We start from the raw sequence: 18557 nt of genomic DNA, 5'->3' as shown, positions 1-18557 counted from the left end.
ATTTTTTCATTGCTAAGTAATAAAATTAAAAACACCACTCTAACTTAGATATCACTCACAGAGGACCATGTGAAATAATTCTCAATTGTAAACCCTATTTACATTTAAACAAAGAGTCCCTTTGTGTATGCTCAAAAATACGTCTCGAGTCCTGTTTTATGAGTATTTTTTGTTGCAGTGCTCTGTTTGAATCATCTCTTCCCTGTTTGGAAGGCTGTGATTGATTTTGGTAAAATGACAATAAAGGATTACAAAAATCAAATGGTCTCTTAAATGTGATGTATCTGTTGCTCCCATCATGGTGTAAATAGGAAAAGTGGCAACTTGTTCAATAGACTGACCATAAATTGAGAGGTTTACTGATCACTTTCTGGTATCTTATCAGTACATAAATTACAATTATTATGGTTTAACCCACGACTGATAATCTGCTTGCTAACATGCTTATTGAAGGAGTCTCTCTATTATTGACCTGAACAAAAATCTACTACTCGGGTAGTAATTTTTTAGGATGAGATAGATACCCATAGTCTGACAGTTTTTAAAGACAACTTTTATTAAAAAAAAGAGTACAAAGAATGCATTAGCTTGTTGAGAAGTGAAATACATTCCGAGAATAAAATGTGGCATTTATTTAAGGAAGACTGGAGTGATTTTAACATTATTTCACAATACTAATTTCTTAATATTTTCAATATTCCTTATGGTAAAGTAACTAGATTTGCAAATAACAGTAGTAACTAAGACACATCTAATCTCACTTTTCTACTTTCGCTATCATAGGACAATTTAGTAATGGTGATTTAAAAAAAACATCTGCACCAGTAACTATGATTGTATATCAGGATCAATAAAACCAGATTTTTCTTTGATATTTATACATGCAGGTTCTCGCTGGAAAGCAATGTCCAATCAAGAGAAGCAACCTTACTATGAGGAGCAGGCCCGGCTAAGTAAGATCCATCTAGAGAAGTATCCAAACTATAAGTACAAACCTCGGCCAAAGCGTACCTGTATCGTTGACGGCAAGAAACTGCGTATTGGAGAGTACAAACAACTGATGAGGTCTCGGAGACAGGAGATGAGGCAATTCTTCACTGTTGGGTAAGAGCAATCTGTGCTGTGCTCATTATGATGAGGTGCTACCCTAGCTGTTCTTTCACAGGTACCTCACATAGTTAGTTCTTAAATGTGGTTGAACCAGCACCACACTGATAATGTGAGGTGGAAATAGGCGATCGGTGCACATCATTTCAGGGCACTTGACAGGGCTGGGAGCTCTTCTGCCACACTATGTGTGGGGGAGATGCAGTCCTTGATGTGATCCCCATAAAGTGCCCTAAGGCAACTCTGTTTTGTCCGTGAACATGAACCCTGTTACTCACACAATAGAACTGTGATTAGTTTTAGCAACGCCTCCTCATGAGTGATCACACCTACTGTCTGTGGAATTAATTTTGATCCAATCTATAGTCCACCTCCTAAGTGTATTTTTACTCAGCATACCAAAATGTAAAAGAGTGCAATCCTTACATGATATGTCCAAAAGGCAAAAATTGCAGAGCAGCTGAGAAAAAGAAATAAAGGCGTATCACGTTATCAGCTTGTGGAGCTTAATAAATGCAAAGTTCATATATGATCGCAGACTTCTGAAAAGCTCCATTTTTCTCTGCCTTGCTCTACTCCTGCGGACAACTTGTTTAATTGTTTCTTCAATCCTGTTGCTTTCTGTCTAGACATTCGGTTTAGCAAACATGTATACTCTCTATCACTCTTTTTGGAGTTAAAATGCCTTATTACATACATTTAAATACTTGCATCCATAACCCCTAAACATAAAACATGTGTCTAACGTAAGTGCATTGCTGCTGAAGTAAGTAAAATATATACCTACGGTAAATTACAACATTTCTGTCTGTACATTTCGCCTGTACAAACCAGTGGCTCCCACCACGAAAGTGTTATGCCAATAGTGAATGTGCTCACATACATTTCTAGAGAGGGGGTACAATGCAATTAATAAACTTTAAAAAAAAACAATAAAGGAGAAATCCAGGTGCTGATTGATTTCTCAGTTGCTATTCAGACCTTGTCTTTCTCTCTGCTTTTAAGATACTCTTCCCTTTTGCCATGTGAATCAAACTCATTCTAAGCTGAAGAGAGTGCAGTGTTAAATACAGTTTTCGCTAGATCCTTAATGCAGTTTCCTACTTGCCTTCCGATCCCTTTGCCAAACTTGCTTTGTTTCACCTTTTCTCACTTCAACCCTAAACACCTTTCTCCTCCGTAGTAACAATGTGATGCTCAGTTCTATGTTATGCGACAGCTTGATTTTGACATCAGACTCGTGAATGAAAAAGGTTTTCAATATTGGTTTTAAAACGTTTACCCAAATCACCAAAGCAAGAAAGAAAGTAATCTCTCAGGGGACAGAAACATTTGACTAGTCTTTCAAGTGTTTAACCAATTGACTTACCTTAATTTGATTGTTTTATCGAGGATCCCTAGCAGTCAAACTGTGAATAATACCATACAGAAAGCAGATTTGATCAGAATAACTTGACAGTAGCATTTCTTACGAGACTGTCAAATAACACAGGCTGATTTTTCCAAGTCCGTCTTTTGACAATATGTTTTAGTGGAGTGTAAACGCACACTAAAAGCAAGGGCTGAAAATCAGTCTTTTGACATCTGTCAGAATATTTTATTAAACTTTGACTTCACACTTTTGGTAAAATATAAAGAATATAAATAAACTATTACATGCAATTAAAAAACATTTCCACACAGTACATAATTAAAAGTAGTAAAAACATATCCCTCACCCAAAGGCAATGTTTTTATTAAAATATAGTGTAATGTTAACACGAATTGCTATATTTCAATCCGATTATTATAACATAAAGAAGCGTAAGAAAACTTTAATCACTGAAAAAATATCCAATTATTTTCCAGTTATCTACCTACAATGAGAAATATGAAGCTGGATACTGTGGGGATTGGGCTGGTGTCTGCAGTTCATTCTGCAATGTTGGGGGCAGGAGCATAGCAGTAAAACAGAGCAGTGGTCCAAACCTCTGTCCAATGAGTGTTTGACATGCTCCCATCCCCATTTTGCTCTTAGACGCAAGAGTAAGAGACTCTCTCCGCTTAGGATTTAATGTAGGTTTATATCGAAGAAATTCAGCAAATGAGCCTAAGTTAAGCTTCTCAAGGAAAAATCTTGTTTCTCTAACTGCTGATTGAACAGGCACTTTATCCACCTGCTTCTATAAAGTTCATATGGCAGTCAGGGAATATATATTCTAAAGTGTCACACTACACTAAGCTGACCAATGTTTCCAGTTTTATAAACCTTGCAGGACAGTCAAGTGATATACTTGCCATAGCTTCTAAAATGTGAGCCTGGAGACATTATTGACTAGAATTGCTTTCTTTCATGGCACATAATTTGGCCTAAAATATTAGTCAGTTCAATTGAACCAAGCATCATTGTAATTTGAGAAGAAATAAAGTCAATGCTGCTTTATTGAAATAAAAAAAGTCATTAAAGTTGAGTCAGATCGGTAGCATCAACGTGTTTTTTAACTTTTCATTATTGCAGTAGTATCTAGGACTCAATAGGATAATTAAATCTGTTATATACATGATTGTATGTATTTATATATTATATACATGGTATATTCTGATATATACATGGCTATTTTTAAAATGACTGTTTGGGAATACAGGCTTATTAACCATTATATAACAAAGTAGACTCTTTCTAGAAGTGATTTTTGCTCATTTGTAAAAGAGCATAGAAAACCTAGATGAAAGGTAACATAGATGACAGTTGCCGTCCTTAATTACATTTAGATGAAACAATGGTGGCTTGTAGTTTTAGGCTATCAAGCATCTTTTAGTATATTTAACCTAAATACCTTTCCTTTTGAATGTTGATTTTCCTATGTAATTACAGTGGCGGCTGGCGAACTTTCTGATAGGTGAGGCGTAAAGGCCTGCACATAATGATCCAGAGGAAGCCCAAAGTCTGACAGGTGACATTCCACTCCTCGAAGAAATTCTAGAAAATATAGATGCCAATCAGTGCATTTATGGTCTCTTTTAAAAATAAATTAGCTATCACCCAAAGGATTGACAAATCGATTTAAGGAGGAAGCATAAAAGTCAGTAGTGAGACAATTGTGCTCCTCGTGGTATTAGCTGCTGCTAACACTTTCTGCCTGAAATTATAGTGATAATCACGGCTCACCTCAGAGTCTTTGGGAACTTGCTGTGCTGCCAAGAGGGAGGTTTTTTTAACATTTAAAAAAGCGAAAGTGAATGAAAATGGACAAAAAAAATACCAGTAATAACTTTATGTACCACTTCTTACCGCATATCGGCTATTTCCAAGTGCTCCAAATTTTACACGTATTACTGTTACTGTCTCTGTTTTTAATGTCACTTTATGACAACGTGGGTCTCAGCTGCTTGGGCAAAATGACATTCAGAAAGTTGTCTATAACTGCTACCTGTTGCATACAACAAGTCAGTCTAGCAAGTAGATGCATTCATACTGAACCTAGGCCCTTTTCCAGTCTCTCACATCTGCCCAGTCAAATTAGTTTAACTAAGTGTCGGAAAAATTTACTTTGTTTAAATCAATAAAAGCAAACGTAATGGGACTCGCGACGACCTAAGGGGATGAGGGGAGAGGCGGGAGGGGTTTGGAAACAAAATAAACATGCAAGTTAGGCTGGCTGTGTAGTAGATAATGGTTCCTGTTCTGTTCCAATCACCCAAAACACTCCCAAAAAGAAAAATCATACAGCTCCACCGAAGCTTTGCATTGAAGGGAATTGGTCACTTTTAGAGACCCGTCACCCACTTGTTGTTTCTCCCACAGACCCTACAGATTACTCAAACTGCTAGGAGACAGACAGACGCATACCTTCTCAGCTGCGCCGCATGCACGTTCAACAAAGAGTTTTAGAAGGACATACATAGAAACAGGCCACAAATATACATCAAAGAAAAAAAAATAAACTCACTGTCTGGAGACTCCGTCCTTACTCCCGCCTTCCTCGTTTTCAAGTCCTGTAGCACGTCATCACAGGAAGGCGGCGCGGCAGGCAGCCTCCCTCCCCTCCACCGCCGTGTTTATGATTGGTGCGGCCGGCTGCCCCAGCTATGTCATTTTCTCTCTGTATGCTGCTGCAGCAGCATACAGAGAGAACAGGGAGAGTGAGTGTGTGGTGTTATGCAAGGGCAGGGGGGAGTGGCTTGGGGGAGTGGCTTTCCCACTGTAGTTAAAACTGTCTGTTTGGGCGGCCTCAGGCTGCCCAAATAGTCAGTATTAACAACAGTGGGCAAGCCACTCCCCCAAGCCACTCCCCCCTGCCCTCGAGTAACACACCGCCCACTCTGACTCTAAACCACGAAGTTCTGCTTTCTCGCCATGCGAGAAGGTAGAAACAAATCACAAATGATAGTTATATTATGGGAATAACTACCATTTGTTTCTGCCTTCTCGCACGGCGAGTAAGCAGGGGGGGCCCAAACGCCCCCATGGAGGAACCGCCACTGTGTAATTAATTGTTATTGGGTAAACTTATATATGAGTGCTGCAACTCCCACAAAGATATAGCATAATATTCAGAAACTTCAAACCCTGTACTCTACAGTTTTAGAATTCGATGACAAACAAGCGAAACAGTTTCAAAAATCCAATCCTTCCTATTTTATTGCATATAAAGTTTATTTACTGCGTAAAATAACTTAAAACATTCTTTCCAAAGGGAAAAAGATTAAAGTGATCGCTCTCACCATATTTATCCATAAGTAAAGTATAAAAAAAAATGCTAAAATAGAAAATGCTAATAGGCAATGCCAAATGCTATCATGTCCCCATGTCATCTTGCAGTGTTTCAACATTATTAATAAAATATAATTGGATCATTCTTTTAGATGGCTATGCCATCAGATTGGAGGTCTTTTTATAATCTACTGGATGGCAACAAATATGAAAGAGAGAGATCTTTGATATTGATTGAGCATTTTAAAATAACCTTATTTGCTAATATAAAAGGTGAAACAATTTAACCACTTAACTGCGGCGTGAATTCCGCCGTGGTGCAGTGGTTTGATTAAGTGAGCGGGGCCCCATCCGCCAACAGACGTGCGCAGCACTACAGAGGTAGTTCTCGAAATGGCGGGTGGCCGACGGGCGCAATGAAGGGGTTATGGTCAGTCTATTATTTTATCTCTTTCACATGTAAATCTTCTCAGGATTGTGCCATTGAATTCTACTATTAAAATTGAAATTCTGATATTTCATCTGAATTTTTTTAGAAGATATTTCCTCATCTCATTACCGCTGTTAATACATAATATTTAAGAATCATTTAATGTTTTGTGTGTAATTAAGAATTGGTATCTCCTACACTCCCTATCACTCTTTATTGTAGTAGAACCTAACTGCTATTTTTTAGTCAGACAGATGTGATTAACACAATTTATCCAGTTGCAGCTCAAGTGATCTGGAGTAACTTTGCAGTCTTTTGCATACATTCTGACTAAATTATTTCAAGAATACCTTCCATACTGGAGTTGCTCTACAAATCAACAGTAGGAAAAGTAATTGTCACTATCATAGCAAAGTGTGCGAAATTGCAAATAGTTCAAATTCTGCAAAATTTGATTCTTGTCATCTTCAGACCCTTGAATTCTCACAGACTTTAATATGGAGTATCTTTATGAATATCATTTGCCATTGCTTCAAAATGGAGAAACATCCACATATGGTTTGAGACATTCGGTGTGCTTAAAAAGGTTTCCCCAGATCACTTGGTACATGCTCTCACAACATGCAACAAGTAACCATCTTCTGAGGGGTATGGAGAATGAGCCCCCATATCAAATTATGCACTAAAGGCAGAAAAGGAGTCAATTAGACATAACTGAAATTTTGAGTCACAGTTTCCACTTACAACAAATGCAATATGGGCCTATAGAGTTCAATAATAGACTGGCAATCAAGGAATAGGTTGCCTAAACCTTCTGTAAAAGCCAGGAAGGAAATGCTTAGATAGTAGTCATGACCATTGAGAGCAGAAGCTGAAAGAAGGGCCAAGATAAAGATTGGGATCACATCCTGGTGCTGCTGGTCTACCAAGACAAGAAAGACAGAGAGAAAAATAGATAACTTTAGCAAGATAATGGGCTAGCTATTGAATAGTGGCTTTCTAATATCTCTGAGAGAGTGGCAAGCACTATTGCTTGGAGAATAATGAAGGAAATTGTACAGACTGCCCTAACTGAATCACTAGAAAGACTCTTATGTTCAAAATGCTGTCAAAAGTTTGCAGTGCCCTCTCCTCTCGCCTCCTCCCATAGCCATCATGTGTTAAATGTATTTCATCAGTTGGAGGGCTATGGCTCTGAATGTGAAACAGTGGTAATATTAGGGTTAGGTTGAGCTATGGATAATGCACTTATCTAATTATGAATCATTTCAAATCTTTGTAGAGCACCATTTTCTATTGCAGTGATCAGAATGCATTTAAAATATTTATTAAAATCACTTCTTTCTTACATTTTCATGGTCTAAATAACATTTAAATAGTAGTAAATATTTAATCAAATATAAGTGTATATGTACAAATATGTTCAAACAAGATCCTCTTGAATTAAAGTGGGAACTGCAAGGTTTCAACAGACCTGACAATGAGGATGCTATCAATATCATTATTAATGTCTGAGGTTGTTTTGCACTTGAGGTGACAGAATATGTTTATTTCTGTTGGTATTAATATTAGCAGTAGGATTTGCAATAATGGTAAAGTAGCAGTAGCAGTGACAGTAGTAGTATCAGAGGCAGTAGTAGAAAACATAATGCTGTTACTATGACAGTGCTTACACAAGCAGTAAATTGTCAGCCAAATAGGCAGATCTATACTGAAATTTCTCTCCACTTTCTGAGTGTCATAGTTTTGCACAATTTCACATTCAATTGCAAACATGTTTAAGAGTGGTTAAATAAATGTGAAAATCTAAAGGTATATGTGAATAGATTTTGATTGTTATATTACATCAATTCAAATTATGTCTTTTTGTTATCTTTCAATAGACAACAACCACAGATTCCAATCACCACAGCAACAGGAGTTATGTACCCGGGTGCCATTAGCATGTCAGCCACCACACCCTCCCCTCAGATGACATCTGATTGCTCAAGTGCCTCTGCCAGCCCAGAGCCTAGCATCCCTGTAATCCAGAGCACTTATGGTATGAAGATGGATGGCGGAAGCCTGGCAGGAAATGATTTGATGAACGGCGAAGATGAAATGGAAATGTTTGATGACTATGAAGATGATCCCAAATCAGACTATAGTAGTGACAATGAAGCTCATGAGCCTGTCAATGCCAACTGAGGAGAAGCTCTTGGAAGGACAAATACAAAGTACTCTTGAATTTCTTTTGGAGGGCGACTTCCAACAAAACGTTCTTAAGGAGCCTGCAGCATGTGTGGCTCTCATCGTTACTTCAGCAGAATGGTCTTAAATGTTTCTATATGTGTGAGACAGATTGATTTTTCTCCCTAGTTTTCCATTGTTTTTTACTTAGGCAAATATCCATAAAATATCAAGCGACACAACTTGGTAACTTACAGTCGTGAATCCATAACTGTATGTTAAGTTTAACTCTTTATAGTCTCTCCTTCATACTGATGTTAATATAGTTGTAAGTTACTGTTTTTGGATGGGGTAAGACATTCTCACTCAGGTATGCTGTGTCAGCCAACAGGTTGTGAATGTGATTTTTATTCAGAATTATTCAAAAGAAATAACTACCAACTTAGTTTTTGCATATTTTGGATGCAAATGAGTCCACAAATTCTCATTGCTACATCAACAACAAAAAAGTTCAGAATTTACTTTCCTTTTCACTTGTATATTTTGATAACAATTGTGCCAAACATTTTCATACATTTTGAATCTTAACATTTGGAACGTCTTAAAGGAGGCACTGCAGAGTCTTAGAGAATCCTTGGCATGTTAAATAACAGAGTTAGATATAGGTTATTCAGAATGTGTCAAAGTACTCAGGAATCTTTGGACATGGTAGTAATGAAAATTGGTTGTCCACGTGTGTGCATAACTGTGTTTGCCTCTTCATATGCTATTGGTTTAAAAGAAAATATACAAATATTGCTCCCTTTGCATATCATAGTTATTGATGGAAAGTCTTGCATTTCTAAAATTATTTTCAATAATAGGTAATATTTTCACCTTAAAGTGGAAATTACTAGGCACATTGCCTGGCAAAATTTTGAGATGGTGCCGTTTAGGCATTTTTTTTTTACTAAACAACAATTTTGACAATATCTCACATAGCCCCTATCCACAACTTCTTTATATCTATCTCTTCATAATTCTGGACAATTATAAGATACTTAGCACTATTATACTTGTCCATACATTTAATGAACATTGCTTTATGAAGAATTGTACACAAGAGAGTAATTCACCAGTTACTGACAAATTCTGTCTTAAAACGTTTACCTCACCCTTGATGCTAGCCAAAGCGTTCCGTCTTAACATATTTTGTCTTAAGGTATTCATTCCAGAACGCCCAGGGTCCAAATGCATAATTTGTTTCTTCAAAAAACAAACCATTCATTGACAGTATTATACAGATGGTAATATGTAATTTAATCATGAGACAATTTTCTTTGAACTTCAAAATGTTTAAACTTGTCATATTAATTCCCATACAAATTACCTCATATTATAATTCACCAAAGCACTAATGACATTCTGATATGTTAGCATACATGCTTTATATTTTGGGTCATATCCACATAGCTGATATTTGGAATATGTTGAATTTTCCCTCAGTAGTGCCACGTATAATAAGTAACAAAGCATAGAAGAGTAAGTGTGAATATATGGTAAGAAAGTGAACATATTGTCCCAGGCAAAGATAAAAATCGGGTGAATAAATGTGCAGTGCACAATTACCCTAAACCTAAAGTAGTGCATTGACCACTTTTGGGCAATCAGCTGAAGTATGGTGTTTGGAAACAGACATAGGCATATGAATATTAAATGTTTAATAGATTTCCTTTTGAATACCAACAATGAGAACATGTCAACAATCAGTAAATATACTTTGTTACCTGTCAATCAGACCCTACATATATTTTTTATAATACAAGATAGCCAGTAGTCGATAACCAGTACCTCACAGCATTATGTAAGCTTAGTCATGAAATATATCAGACAAATCATTGGTATAACTAAATGTAAGTCAAAGACAATTTTTGAAACCAGTGGTGCATGCTAAATAACATGGACCAAGCATGTAGAGGGTACGTTTATGTCCTTTTATTCAGAAATACATTTGTAGTAACTATCATACATGAATGTAGAATTTGAGTGTGAATAAGCAAATATATTTAGTCCATAATTTTCATTACATACCACTATCTTCAAGGCGCTTAACATTAAAATGACAAAAAATTAGTCTTCTTTTAAATTGTCACTATCCTATATCTTCTTAATGTCATGTTCAAGTGGTCATAAAGAGATAACATACTTCTTACCTATGCTAAATAAGTGGTAACAAAGAACAAAATGCTTTTATTTCCCTCACTATGTTAGGTGTACATCTATTTGACTTTACAAATAGGTAAGCCTTTTCTCATGAAAATGTATTAAGTAAATATATATGCAAAAGACTAGCACCGAAACATAATTTTTCTCCAGCCTAAACTTGTGTATATATCCATCTAATCTGTTCTTTAGTCATAGAGCAGTACTTGTTATGTCATAGGATATTAACACAATTTCGTGCACGTAATATAATGTAATCCAATATTCGTACTGAGTATGAGGTTTACAATCAATAATTGTAATCGTGTATATATGTCCCCTACCCTCATGTTCGCAAAAAAGAATATTTCTATGTGTTTAGGTGTGGAAAGCCACCAACTAGTGTACCGACTACTTCACAACCATTGGCTAGTATCTAGCCACAGATGTTAGTGGATACGTTCAACATATGCCTATAATGCTAATAGATATAACCATAGTGTTAATTTGGCATACAATTCCTACAGGTTCTAACTTGAACAGAAAAGAATACTTTTATGAAGATTTTCTAGATCCAGAGATATATCAGTATTAAAGGTCATGATGTTTATGAACAATTGAATTTATTATGTGACCATGACTCTTCCTATATACTAGAGTAGTTAATACAAAATCAAATATAATCATTATTAGATTGAAAACTAACATGAAGAAGTTTTCCTTCCACTTGGAAAAAAAACCTTTTACATTTTTGGTATTACACTTTAAATTACTGTTGTCCCAAATACTGGAAAAGCATGCATTTTGTCATGGCTGGTGTTTACTCTCAAAGTGGATAGAGGTACTGACCGCTGTTTTCTTAATATTACCCTGGACATGCATCTGTACATCAGGTTGGACTAAAACTTTCTTTTGACAACATATTTATTGACGTCTTATACAATTGCTCCTATTTACTTGATTTCTATTGATCTTTTATTGTTTCTTTTCAGTGTGTTATTTTCTCATTCTATCAGTTATTTCTTTCTTCTGTATGTCTTTATTCATTTTTGGTCACTAAATTTCTTTTACATTTTCATGCTTTTTCTAGAGTGCTTCATTGCTATACTTTGTAAGGTATGTTAATATTTTTTGCACACAGGCAAGCATTTAGATTTTTGTTGATTTTTTTTCTTCATGACCATGCCAAAACAATATTCAGCAGGCTGGTGGAGAACAAGTAACTGTTCTTTAAGATTGAAACTTGATTTTGCTTGTAGTACAAAAACACACATAAACAGATGTTGTTTCATAAGTGTTATAAGCACTGGAGATAAATGGTATTTTTATCACTTCTGACTAATGTGAAAATGTTGTATGAAAACTACACGAACAAAAGTCATCTGTTTTGACTTGTGTGGGTATGCCCCACAGTTGCCGGCTTAGAGTCATTTTATGTCTTGTTATTTCATTATTTATGCAAATATGTTTATTGTTGAACTTTGTATTTGCACCAGCTCTGCCTCAGTGCTGTTGCTGTGTCACCTAGCTACTTACTTAAAGATGATTGGCAGGTTAGCATTTCCTCTCCATGTAAAATTGATTATACTTATTAAAAAGGTGTAATACATTTGAATCTAAATTGTGCATATCAGCATAAAAAATATTTATTAGCCACCAGTGGCTCTAAAACTATTAATGAACAGAAATAAGGACAATCAAAGGAACAACACCTTAATGTCCAAAGGTGATATCGAAACAAAATGTAATGATTTAACCATCTCATTTGTTTATGAAATTGTGTAAATATATCATAGGAAATTGAATTTTATTTTTTTGTTCATCAATAGTTAGCAAAGTATAAGTTATGTGTTGACCTTTTGTAGGTCTCTTTCAGTGTGTGTTAGTCCTCATGAAAAGAGAAATGCTGACATGTCTCCATACCTCATCTAGATGCTAAAATTTCACTCACAGTGAAGAGAAACATTGGAGCTTTCGATCAGAACAGCAAGATGCCTCAGTTGTTCTCTCCCACAATGATGAACACAGAGGCCCACAATGTGAAATTAAATAATTGTGAAATAATATAGAACAAGGTTACTGACATACAAACAATTTTAGACTAATCAGTGCTCAAAAACTTTAGTGAAGCCAAACTCCACAGGGAGACTTGGTTACTGTGTAACTGTTGGTGAACTAAATTTTGTGGATCAACATTTTTGCGAAAGACAGATTACATGCACATTAGTAAATATCCTGAAAATCAGGTGCTTCTCCGGACACATAGATTTCTCAACATTTAATCTCAGACATGTATTAAGAAATTCAGATGGAAATCTGTTGCATAAAAGAAGGTCTGATTCCTTTGTAAATAAAATATAAAGAATACACAATGAGGGCCCAATAATGCTATAGGCAGATTTTAGTGGCATCAGCCACACAACTAAAGTCTTTCTGGTGTAGAAAAGTCACAAAGCTGACAGAAGGCAATATTATAACTATTTGAAAAGTAAAACCATTAATTTCTCTATGTTGTACATGATGTGGTATGTGCTCCTTTCTTAAAAATAGTTGAAAATCTGACAATCAAAGTGGTAAAGTCAACCCACTAAACACACGTTTAGCTAATACTATTGCAAATTGCAACACATGCATCTGGTTAAGCACATACATATATGCCTTAGACAAAAATATTAGTAATTTATCTGATGTTCATTCTTTAGCTTCCATATTTCATGTTATCACACGCTGAGAATTCAGCCAGCAAACATCAGTAGCCACAATCTGCTAACTTGATTGCTATGATAAGTGCCACATTGGTACTTGCAATTAGATCATTTATTCAGTTTTGAAGCGCATGTCTGCTGGGTCATATTGAACAATGTGATTAATTTCATAAGCAAGGTGCCCACCTAATCATTTTCTTCCCAGAGTTCGATGTTAAAGATGACAGAGCAGTATAATTACAATAAGTGTTGTTGGAAACGTCTAGCACTAAGAGGCCTGTCTGTTGAAAGACCTGTACTTGAGAAAGCAATCTTATACTGTATTAGCATTTGCATACGACTGTAACATAACAACCAAAATAGTGCCAGAAGTTAACTGTGCCTGAGCTGTAGTGTCTTCATAATAATTGTCAAGTCACAATTCATAATTGTATCTATTTTATGTACTCCATATATCCATATTTACTTATGAAAGACATCTTTGTCTTCCATAAGTAAATATGGATGTTCAAAGGTATGGAAATGTTGCTATTTAAGCAAAGTGGATGTAGTAAGGAACATGAATTTGAAATAACAAACATCACTTATATATAAGTCGAAACTCTATAAGAAATATTTGGGGTTTTAATTAACACTATGGGTTGCCAAATAAACTCAATTGTTATTTCAGTATAGTACCAAATTGTATGTTGGATTAATTATTTTCTCCTCATTTACATACACAGCACACATATGTACATCATTGACAGTTTGATGCCCTTGCCACCATGAAGCTGTTCAAATAATTGTGCCCTTCAATTTATGGATGTACAATTTCTAATTTAGAGACTTGTACCTAATTTACACATACTTCAACTGCACAAACACCAAGGGAAGAATAGATTATTACAAAGCATTATAAAATGCAGGCAACTAACCATACAGCATTAGCCATGCAATGGATATTTCTGTGTATCCAACAGAAGACATGCCCTATGAATGGTGCAATACTTCATACATATAATCAACAGGTTAAAACATTGCAAATACATGATTGTGACAAGAACAGACATAAAATATACATTGTGATGTAATGTAATGTTAATTTACTTATATTTGGGTATTTTGAAAATAGTATTCAACTAATTTCACAAAGGTGAGAAATACCCACGAAGGTCATCCCTTAATTCAGGCTGTCAAATGTCCTAAATTAGTCTCTTAGTAAACTCGTCTAACAAACTTTCCATGTAATTTTAGGAAGGGATTTGTTAAAACTCCACAAGCCATACAATGTTAACATCTAGGGGCCTATTTACAAAGGTAAACTTACATATGAGTAAATCCACCTGTGAATGACCACTCTTGCACTTCTGAGTTTCACCATTTACGGGTGTAAAGGTACTCAAAAGCATGGCTTTACAGATCTCCTCCCTCAAAGTAGGGGATAGAGCCAAATTACAAGGCTGGAAGTGGCTACATTTAAAAAGAAGCAGTAGCTGATCCTGCACCTGACATGGCCAACCACTGATACCAAACCACCCCTCTTCGAAATAATGGCGCTAGGGACTTAAAATTAAACCCCATATGAAAAACTGCTAAATTTAAATAGTCCAGTTCAAATGTTATAAATATATATACATTAAATTGAATGCTAAGAGTTATATATATTTGAAAAATCAATATTTAATGATAACATATTTTTAAAACTTTTGTAATTCAACATAACATTTTTAATGTATAATATTATAAGTAAACACACACATTGTGCTTTAGGTGGGAATGTTTTTGATAAATCTTCACATTAGAATTTTTATTTCATTTACTTCATTTAAATCAATACATTATTTAATTAAACTTAAGTAGATAGTTATATAGCATTTTTTTTTAATGTTGTACTACTTTTATAGGGAGATCTCTGACCCAGTGGTGGGGATTACTTTACGGTAAAGTATAGGGAAAAATAAAACAAAATATAATAAGCTTTAAAAAAATGTGTTAATTTTTGTGCTTCAAATGATTGTAAACTAATGTTGTATGATTTTTTAAATGTAATACAACATAAAAATAGCTCCAGTGACATTAACCTAATTTTTGATTAAATGTAACTTTTAATTTAATATACCAAATTAAATCCTAAAATGTTTTCTAAAGTTTAAATTAAAACATCCCACATAAAGTATCTATTAATCATAGTTAAAATATTGCATTAATGTTTAAATTAAAAAATGTTTATTAGACATTTTTTAAACTAAACAATAATTTTGATATTTTTAACATTAAATTGAATTTCATTTATATTTAAATAGTTTAAATAATTAAATAAAACATTATTTCCTATGGGTTTTTATTTTAATTCCCTAGCCCCATTAACTCACATGAGACTGTGTTGCAGTCCCAGTGGTTTGGTAGCCAAATGTGGTATTGGACTTACTCCTGCTCTGACTCAGAGTGCATTTAATCCTGTTTTGGCTCGATGTGTCTGACTTCAGAAGTACAGTTTGTGAATAACAGTGACTTGCTCTTTTTTGTGGGTGGATGACTGTCTTATTATCTATCCACTCTTCCTGGCTCTTCCTACATTTACTGTTAAGTAGTAAACTTACATGTGTGAGGATCTTCCCATAGAAAACATAGGAGAGGTGGAGGTGGAGAATTCCCCCTTGAGGTTTGTGAACAGCATTGTAAAACGTGAGTAGTACTAATATTGTACTACTAAAGTAATAAAAAATGTAGTTTGCATATAGGGCCCCTCATTTCCAATATATCATGAAAGAGGAAACATACCACACAATATACTCATAGCTCTACCTGTCATATAAAGAGCAGCACATGACTCAAAATAATCTTCAAATTGTTTACACCACAAAATCCAAAACAATGGCCACCTCTTTTATAAACAAAATACTCCAGTGGTATACTTATTGCAGACTGGTTTTACTAAATCAATAATTCTACAGATAGTTAACAGTTAACAGCACTGCATAAATGAACAGTTTATTAAAATGTGCAAACAGAAAAGGAATTTCGGCTCAATTATCTATTTAAAATATCTCATAAGAAGGTAGAGAGTTGCAATTGTTTGAGCTTGTTTTAGACAGAGTAAAGCACTTAAGTACGTTCTTTGCAAATATGAAGAAAATGTGGATAAAACGTCAGTTTACAAAAGCACTTGTTACATTTCATTAAGATAGGTAGGGTTTTGCCCATCAATTATTTTGGCCGCAGCTTCTTGCTGAGTTTTAGTTTTTTATTTGTTGGGCTTTTTTATACTACCCAAAATCTGTGAGTAATAGTGTCTATTTATATATAAGGGTATCATATTTGACCGTCCGCACGAAGTTTGCATCTTTTAAGTTGGAAGAAGTATTCTGATATACATTGGGATGCCAGTGAACACAAATTGTTTTCAGAATAATGTGTAAGGCAATATGAACGCAAAAAGTCACTTAGTGGCATGGCTTCTTTAGTATTTTCTGCTTGTTAAAAGCCACATGTGAGGAATTTGGTGCTCTAGGAGTATGGGAAATGTGCAAATATTTAACTGTTTGTATGCTGCACATTGCAGATCTGCTACTGTTATGTACATTCTCTGTCTGTCTTCCTTTGTAATGTGTTCTGCTTTTTCAAAAGCACAGTTTTTTATTGTACCCTTTTCCGGCTTTTAGCAAAATAGAGTGCTTGGCATTTCTGTTCATTCATTATTGTATATGCCATGTAAAAAATGTTTTATTACATTAAAAAAGCATATAAGCTGTTACCGCATAACTTATCTCACTGTATCTCCCCAAACATTGTAGTATGTATGTGATGTATATTGTAAAATAGCATTCTATGTTAATTTAATCAGCACAATTCACTGACATGCTGGACTGACATGCTAGCTGCTGTTTTCAAGTGTAAAGTTTGTGTGTACGGCTGTTGGAACAACTGAACACCAGTTGACATGGTACTATGCTTTGGTTTCTATAGCAACTCTGAGGGTGTGGCTCTGATAATCTAGGGCTGCTGTTCAGACACCCGCTAGCAACTTATAACTGGCAGGTTTTCTTTGTAGAAATTCTATGTACAATGCAGGTACCTACCTGGTCCAAGGACTGGTAATTATTTGGGCGTTTAGAGAAAAAAAACTAGTGTTTATTGCTGCTTTGAATATGTTTTAAAGTTTGAAAATGTAAATAGTTTATCAAAAAGAAAAATCTTGTACAGTCCAGTGTAAAGTTTTTAAATGAACTAAAAGGTTGCCATCACATCTTTCTCACGTTCTCCATCTGAGGGAATCACCCCTATTCTACAGTACAGAAACCTGTTTCCTAAGGATAAAAATATTGCTTTTGAAAATGTTTTCACAGTGAAACAAATTGTTATCCTTAGATCTGGATCATTGCATAAATAGACTTCTTGAAATTTATTGTGCAGTATTGACGTGAGGTAAATTAAATAATCATTCACTGGTACTTTTACACATTTTATCCTCCTCGGCCTCAGTAATCAATGAAAAAGTCAAAAATCAAAGACACAATGTCTTAATATTCTGGTGTTTGTGGCACCGTGGCACCATGGCATTGGTGCTTTCCTGATATGTAAATTATGCCATCCGTGTGAGATGCCATATATGCCACAATAGGGGCTTAAACCTTTCAGGGGAGTTTCTTTAATACTGCCTATTTATGCTCATTTACCTCAAGACTGTCCTTTCAATCCTTAATCTATTCACCATCACTCCATCTTTTGTACTGCTGTTGACACTTACAAATTAAAGATACATTTGTTTTATGACATGTGTGGTCTTTTCTTCAAATGTACACAAAAGTTTGTATCAGTTTCACAAAATGTAAAAAATATTATTAATGTGTCCTCTGCTAACACTTATATGACGAGAGGGATGCATGCAAACAGTTTAAAAGAATGACTGAATAGTGCAAACCTGTTCTAGCTCAGAAAGTGTTCAATTGGCATCTATTGTATAAAGATTATATTCCAGATAGAACCTATCATAGAGGGACTCTGACAATAGAGACTCAGGTGTAAGTCAAATAGGCATATTGTAGAATAAGTACTGGTAGAGAATTTAGACATAGGGACTGATTTAGATTTCGTTGGACAGGTTACTCCGTCACTGTTGAAGTAACCCATCCATGTTAATCTAGATCAGGCCCTTAGACCCAACTGCTACACCAGAAGGCTGCTTTTATTAGATCTCATTAGTCATTATCAACTGCTCAAATAAATTCATTTTTGATGGTTGTCGATATCTGACCAATTAATAATTCACTGTAACATGTTTGAATTAATG

The 18557-nt window shown here is 35.1% G+C and overlaps 1 protein-coding gene across 9 annotated transcripts in view; it reads left to right on the top strand.

Moving 5' to 3' along the window:
* SOX6 (SRY-box transcription factor 6) overlaps positions 1 to 18037 on the top strand; it is a 790083-nt gene extending 772046 nt beyond the window's left edge. For all 9 annotated transcript variants that reach the window (XM_086956030.1, XM_086956031.1, XM_086956034.1 and 6 more), the window contains 2 exons: positions 888 to 1104; positions 8114 to 18037. In XM_086956030.1, the coding sequence (XP_086812156.1) occupies positions 888 to 1104; positions 8114 to 8417 (521 nt within the window). In that variant the 3' untranslated portion in view covers positions 8418 to 18037. The remainder of the gene's footprint in view (positions 1 to 887; positions 1105 to 8113) is intronic.
* The last annotated feature ends 520 nt before the right edge of the window (positions 18038 to 18557 follow it).

This window comes from Lissotriton vulgaris, chromosome 2_1, assembly GCF_964263255.1.
Source record: "Lissotriton vulgaris chromosome 2_1, aLisVul1.2, whole genome shotgun sequence".
Classification (NCBI taxonomy): domain Eukaryota; kingdom Metazoa; phylum Chordata; class Amphibia; order Caudata; family Salamandridae; genus Lissotriton; species Lissotriton vulgaris.
Note: the sequence above shows the minus strand (reverse complement) of the source record. Positions and strands in the feature narration are given on the sequence as shown.